General features: G+C 45.3%; 1 protein-coding gene and 1 long non-coding RNA gene across 2 annotated transcripts; one reads left to right on the forward strand and one right to left on the reverse strand.

The window, feature by feature from the left end:
* Positions 1–485: 485 nt before the first annotated feature.
* LOC103396792 (acyl-coenzyme A thioesterase 1-like) lies at positions 486–2,133 on the forward strand. The gene is made up of 3 exons (XM_008335016.3): positions 486–954; positions 1,108–1,310; positions 1,437–2,133. The coding sequence occupies exons 1-3, from the start codon at positions 486–488 to the stop codon at positions 2,043–2,045; spliced, it is 1,281 nt and encodes a 426-aa protein (XP_008333238.1). The 3' UTR covers positions 2,046–2,133.
* Positions 2,134–3,523: 1,390 nt separating this feature from the next.
* Positions 3,524–4,387, reverse strand: LOC107990137 (uncharacterized). Its single transcript, XR_001761681.2, has 3 exons — positions 3,983–4,387; positions 3,826–3,874; positions 3,524–3,620 (listed from the first exon to the last, which is right to left on the reverse strand). It is a non-coding gene; the product is annotated as an uncharacterized LOC107990137 (long non-coding RNA).
* Between the last annotated feature and the right edge of the window lie 2,335 nt (positions 4,388–6,722).

Raw genomic sequence — 6,722 nt, forward strand, 5'->3', positions numbered from 1 at the left:
TTTTTCACACAGATTTAGTCCAGTTATTTCTTTATATTTTACAACAATGTCACTCAGAAAACTGTCTCTCTGATTAAATCAGTCTTTGACGGACAGTGACGTTATTTGATTAATGCTGAAGGTGAATGTTCACGGTCAGGGCTGCAGCTGTGTTTAGACAAAAATTAGACAAAACACTGATTAATGTTGGCCTGAGGTTGTGTTGTTTTTTTTTTACCTTGGCCAGTAGGTGGTGCTAAGAACGCATTTGGAGGCCCCGTGTCCTTTTTCAAACATACAGTATCGGTTCGGTTTGATTACTGAATGGCCACAATTATTAAAGACACGTTAGCAGTGTGCTAGCTCGATGTTTGTTAGCGTTGAGCTAGCAGGTAGCCTGCTTAGACTTCTGCTAACTGATATTAATCCATTTAACTGCTCAGTACAACAGCTAAATAGTCAAATATTCAGTTTTTATCTTTTATTTCCTCATTGTCCAGATAAAAATGTCCTCCCAGGTCAGACTCAGGCTGCTGCCCAGCGCCAGGTGTTTGTTTGACGACCTCCTCCAGGTGAAGGTGTCGGGGCTGAGGTCCAGGCAGGTGGTGGCACTGAAGGCCAGCTCCACGGATGACAAGGGGGTGGAGTTCAGATCCAGCGCCACCTACAGGGCCGACAGCCTCGGGGAGCTGGATCTGCACAGAGACCCGTCCCTGAGCGGGAGCTACGTGGGCGTCGAACCCATGGGTCTGCTGTGGTCCATGAAGGCCGACACGCTGCACCAAAGGTTTCAAAAGACAAACTCACTGAAGCCCAATGTGGTGAGGTTCTCTGTGCATGAAGTGGAGGGGCGGGGGCAGGGAGAGGGCAGGACGCTGGCCGAGTTGGTGGCTGAGAGGCTTATGATGGCTGACGGAGTCCAACGACGGCCCGTGAAAGACGGAAACGTACGAGGAGTCCTGTTCACGCCACCTGGTTGGTTTGTCTGATCAAAACCCATTTGTGTTGGTTTGTTAGAGGTTTTCCAGAAACGCATTTGTGGTTGCAGTACCTCTGTTGGTCAACAGGGGCCATTAACATCCTCTGATTTGGATTCTGTGTGCCTCCTGGTGTACTTCCTGTCACCAGGACCAGGTCCATACCCTGCTGTGTTGGACCTGTACACCTTCGGTGGAGGTCTGTCTGAGAAGAGAGCCGCCCTGCTGGCCGGCCGAGGGTTCGTGGTGATGACCGTAGCTCTGTACGGGATCGATGACATGCCGAAAAATATCAGTGAGATTCACCTGGATTATTTTGAAGAAGCCATCGAGTTTTTAAAAAAACAAGACAAGGTGCGTGGGGCAGTGTTGTGCAAAAGTTTTAGGCACGTGTTTACGTCACCTACGCTCCAGTAAAGTACTTTAGTACTAAATCTGTGCTCTGACTCCGTGGTCCTCAACCCTGACGTTTCTCCACAGGTCGGCAGTAAAAGAGTCGGGTTAACGTCCCTTTCCAAAAGTGGAGACCTGGTGCTCTCTATCGCCTCCTTCCTGCCGGACATTGACGCCACCGTGTGGATCAACGGCTGCTCTGCCAACACGGTGTTCCCCCTCTATTACAAGAAGAAACAGATCCTGTCGGTTCTACCGTTCGATGTCAGCAAAGTGGTCTCCACCGAGTCTGGAGCCTTCATCACCAAGAACGCCATCCCTGACCCGGCAGCTGAGGAGAACCGGGCCTCGCTGATCCCCATCCAACAAGCCTCGGGGCGCTTCCTCTTCGTGGCGTCGGAGGACGACAACAACTGGGACAGCCCGGCCTTCGTGGACGAGATGACGCAGAGACTGAGGCATCATGGGAAGGACAACTTTGAGGTCCTCATTTGCCGTGGGTCGGGGCACTACCTGGAGCCGCCCTACGGGCCGTACTGCGCCTCCAGCTTTCACGGGTTTTTAGGGAAACCAGTTGTGTGGGGGGGCCAGGCCAAGTCCCACGCTGCGGCTGAAGTCCAACTGTGGAAGAAGATCCAGGAGTTCCTCAGAGCTCACCTGAGCTGTGACTCCACCCAGGAGAAGGCCAAGTTATAGGCCGCAGTAGAGTCCAGGCCAAACAGAACAAATTTGTTTTCTGCTCAAATCAGAATGTTTTTCTAATATAAACAACAAGAACGTTTCATTTTGACTCAATCTTCCTTTCTTACTAATCTTTAAAAATAATCCTGGCCTCTCTTGTAGGATTACAGATTATTTTTGGTAATTTATAAACACTGTTTCACGTGATTTCACGCAAAGTTATTGTAAAAGCACTTATTAACTGGTCAAAGACCAGGAGGTCATTTTTTTAACAGATTTTTATTTCTTTACACTGGACACAAACTGAAAAACAAACGAAAATCTAAGGAGGTTGGAGAATTATTTTACCGGATAGTGCAGTCCTTAAAACAACCACCAGATGGTGGTGTTGCTACACATCTTAAAATGAGAGAATCTCTAGTTATTATTTTAAAAAAAGAAAAAAACAATACGTATGATGTGTTCTTTTCTTAGTTGAGTCATTTTAGTTCATCAGCCAATCAACTCAACAAACACCTATTTGTCAGAGCCCAAAGCTCCGCCCACCTTAACTCTGCTGCAGAGACACCAACCAGTGGAAGGTTAAAGTCCAAACTTTAGAATAAAGAAAAATCTCAAACCTTGATCAAAGAAAAAAAAAACGTATGTGCCTCAAAAATATAAAGAAAAAAGTTACATAGAAATGACGTTATTTTAAATGAGCTATAATTATTTTGAAGGTGTGATGCCACCTTCTGGCCAATAGTTGAAGTTCGCCCATTAATTCATAAATTTTCCTAGAAATGTCAAAGTTCCTCTCCAATAAACTCCCCAATAAATCGTTGCTTTATTACATCTATGTGGTCAGACACTACAGTCCTGTGTCTGACTGTTGTACAGATCTCCAATAAATTCAGCAATAAATCGTTGATTTATTACATTTATGTTATTACACATGACGTGGTCAGACACTGTACAGTCCTGTGTCTGACTGTTGTACAGTCAGAGCTGACATGAACTACAGCAGCACGGCCTGTAAACACAACACTGTGTGTGTGTGTGTGTGTGTGTGTGTGTTGTCATGAACACAATACAGATGTGTTACAGAGAAGGAGGAAGTGACAAGTGGCAGATTGTGGAAGTCAGGGAGTGTGGAGAGAGTGTGTGTGGTGGAGGTGAGAGGAGTGGGGGGGGGGGGGATAACCACATGAGCAGCAGCATGTGTGTGTGTGTAATATTTGTATTTTTTATAATCTAAAGTATAACAGACACATCTGTGTGACCAACACACCAGTTTTAAAAACTGACAATGTTCTAGTTTCAAAAAATCACAATGTGACAATATATTCCTTGCTGATATTGTTCCTGTTACACACTAAAATAGATTAGTTTTTTGTAGCTTTAAAATCAAACAGCAGAATCACACAAACTCTAACGTCAAAGACTAGAACCGTTAAGATCGGTTGTTGGAGGTGAAGAGTGACCAAGCACGGACACAGTCAAACAGCACTAACCTTGATAAGGACCGGGTTTTAAAGGCTGGGGACCATGAGGGCTCAGGTGATTCCCATCCCCCAATCACACCAGGCTCCGCCCACCTCCTGAAGGCACCTGTCCAAACCACACAGGTGTCGTCAAACACCAAATTCAACCACAGTCACTTTAAAGTTTTTCCTTTTTTTTAAGTTTAACACACAACTTCCTTCAGTGTCTGTTACCAATGAACCCTAAACCTAACCGTCCATTACATGTTAAGTCGATGATAAAATGACTGACGTCACTGCGTCAACAAATCGATTTTACAATTTCTTTTTACCTGAGAGCAGCAGGAAACAACGTCTCACATCCAGACCTCAGCCAAGAGCCTGGGGAGCAGAGCACCGGAAGTGTGAAACCCAAGACCTTCTGGGATATGTGTGTGTGTGCGCAGATGTGATCAGGGTGGGGCTGATGGAGACGAGCTCAACCTTTACCTTGTATTCTGCGCCTCCTGTCTGCATCTAGCGAACGTCGTTTCCCCAATAAAGAACATCAATAAACAATAAAATAAAAATAAAAACATATTGACATATAACATAAAAACAGCATGTTTAAACCACACAAAAAAAGTCCGCGAGCTCAATGCTAACCTATATGCGAAATAACATAGAGATGCTAGCGTTTTAGCATGTACGGATTAGCGACTAACGTCTTTTCTGGTTCTATTATTTAATAATAAATAAAACATTATCTACATGTAACGATGCAGAATCTGGACATAAAACATTACCGACAAGTAAACGTTTTCAGGCCATAAATCAGAGATCAACAACGGCGGTGTAATTAACTTCCTGTCCTCCGAACCAACTACGGAAAGTCCGGAGGCACAAACTAACATCGCGGCAGGAAAATCTCTATGTCAAACTAAAAAATAAAAATCAGACGTTGATTTTTGATTTTTAAATATAATAAATGTATAATAAATCAGTTTGATCAGAATCTTTTTTTTACACCACGTCCACATGCTAAATGCTAAATGCTACACAACTTAGAGTCAGCTTTTGATATTGTCCACGTAGATCAGTGCCCATGGCGCCACCTGCTGGAAGGGCTCTTCTGCAAATTACTCAAAAGAAAATTTTTAATGGAAGTAATAAACTGCAGCTGAGACAGTTCCTGGTACTGTTCTTGGTTCCAGGTTAAAGACGGCGCAGTGGTGAAGTGTGTAGAGTCATGATGAATGAGAGGGTTCTGTTCCCAGGTGTCCAAACATTCACTCATTGGACAGTGTGTTGCTGTGATGTGAAGACATCTGTGAGACATTTTTGTGGAGCACCTCTCACGTCCATGATCAAACATCTGCCAGAACCTTCTGGAGATGGTTTTATTGGCTCGGGGGAAGGTTTTCTCTCACCGGGCGTTTCGTGTGAGTTCCACCGCAGAATGAAATGAAATGTGAACTCACGGCCACTTACATTTTCCAACCGTCGGTCCACAGTCGGTCCACTCTGACTCATCAGGTCCTTAAACCTCGGCAGACCGATGAATCTTCCACACCGAGCGACGACGGCTGTAATCGCCAGGGTTTAGTGGACTCCGTCCTGACGACAGCAGCGGCGCTCTCCTGCGTCAGGGGTTTGAGATCTGCAGGTACGACACGGCTGTAGGAAAGAAAAACACACACATGTGGCTTTAATGTGGCTCAGGCCCCGGAGCGGGGACCTCTGTGTAGGCTGGAGATCATGAAAACACACCTCTGGATGAAAAGCAGCATGGCTCTCTCTCTCTCTCTCTCTCTCTCACACACACACACACATTCCTGGAGCAAAAGATCTTAAGTATGTGCTATGGTTGGACTTCATGTGTAGCGGGAGAGAAGCTGAGGAACATGGCTTCAGTTCTCTCTGTCTGCTTCAGTTAGATCTGGTTCCAGTCACAACTGAAAACCTCTTCAGTTCCATAGATCAAAAAAAAAAAAAAAGAAGAAACGAATGTCTGTTTTGGACAAAAGTTGAATCTAAACTAATGTGGAACGCCGTGTTCTCTGCACATCTGCAGATGTTAAGAATAGACGCTGTATAAGAACGGGGTCGCGGCCATCTTGTTACAAATGTTGAACTGGAGTACCTGTAGAAAACAGGGGTTTTTTTCCAGAGTAGTTCCAACATTCTAGAAGCTTCTTCCAGTCCAACTTCGTTTTATTGGTATTCGTAATTCGAGCAGTTTTTTTTTGTACTAGCTCAGCAGCGCCCCCGCCTCCTTTCACATGCATTATCCTTGTAAAGCAAGACATTCGCGACATTAGCATTAGCATTAGCTTTTCCTGGTCTTTCACCTCCAGGTTGTTGCTCCTGCTTCTGTTGAGATGAGTAGAAACGTAGGAAGGAGAAATCAAGACAGGAAAAAAAAACGAGCCAACAATGTCCTCAGGTCAAAGGTCAACTGTCCTGACCTGATCAAACATGAAGACCTGATCAAACATGTGAACAGTTGATTCAGAACCTGCAGTTGATCACAGTCTTCTTCTCACAGTGGAGTGTATTAAACCCTGCTGAGGCTCAGCTCCTGTGTTTGAAAACACTTTTAAATTCTGTTGTTGTTTTTTTTTCCTCTGTTTTTTTTGGTGATATTCAGAGTGAGCTTCTCCTGGTCCGGGTGGATGTTCATGGTCCATCAACACGTTTGTTCTGGCCCGTGTTTGCACTCTGCTCCGTGGCAGTTACAGACACTGTTGGCTCTGTGTTTGTAATGCAGCTGCAGAGCGTACGGAGAATGAGGAGCAGCGCAGCCAAACCTCCACAGTTTGGTCTCCACAGAAGAAACAGAAACAAAATTCCCATCACATGAGGAACAGCGGTGTGTTGTGAAATCACCGTTGGGTTCGATCCCGATCAAAGTTTACCGACCGAATCTTTCCTTCTCTGGGAAAGTACCACGTCAGGTGAACACGGAAATTCACATATGTTTAAGTCATCCTCTGACCGAACGTAGGTGTAAAGTTTCTGGCTGCAGGAGGCTGAACCACACACACACGGTGAGGATATTTTCTGTCCAGCTGGAGACCATTAGTGCTTCTCCAGCTCACAGGAAGTCGGCCATCATTTCAGGCTGACAGGTACATGGAAGAATCTCACCGCCGCTCTGTTCTGCTCTTCTGTTCAGACATCAGCTCTAATTCTTCACAGCGTCCTGGCATCACTGGGAATCACCTCGGCCATTGGCTGAGAGGAAACT

Source organism: Cynoglossus semilaevis, chromosome 20 (assembly GCF_000523025.1).
Source record: "Cynoglossus semilaevis isolate Cse_v1.0 chromosome 20, Cse_v1.0, whole genome shotgun sequence".
Taxonomy (NCBI): domain Eukaryota; kingdom Metazoa; phylum Chordata; class Actinopteri; order Pleuronectiformes; family Cynoglossidae; genus Cynoglossus; species Cynoglossus semilaevis.

What these genes read in the sequence shown, in the direction of transcription:
- LOC103396792 (XM_008335016.3), top strand. Translation starts at nt 486, where the DNA reads ATGTCCTCCCAGGTCAGACTCAGGCTGCTGCCCAGCGCCAGGTGTTTG. An exon ending in AGTCCTGTTCACGCCACCTG is followed by an intron (nt 955 to 1,107) that starts GTTGGTTTGTCT and finishes TCCTGTCACCAG; the next exon opens with GACCAGGTCCATACCCTGCT. An exon ending in TTTTAAAAAAACAAGACAAG is followed by an intron (nt 1,311 to 1,436) that starts GTGCGTGGGGCA and finishes GTTTCTCCACAG; the next exon opens with GTCGGCAGTAAAAGAGTCGG.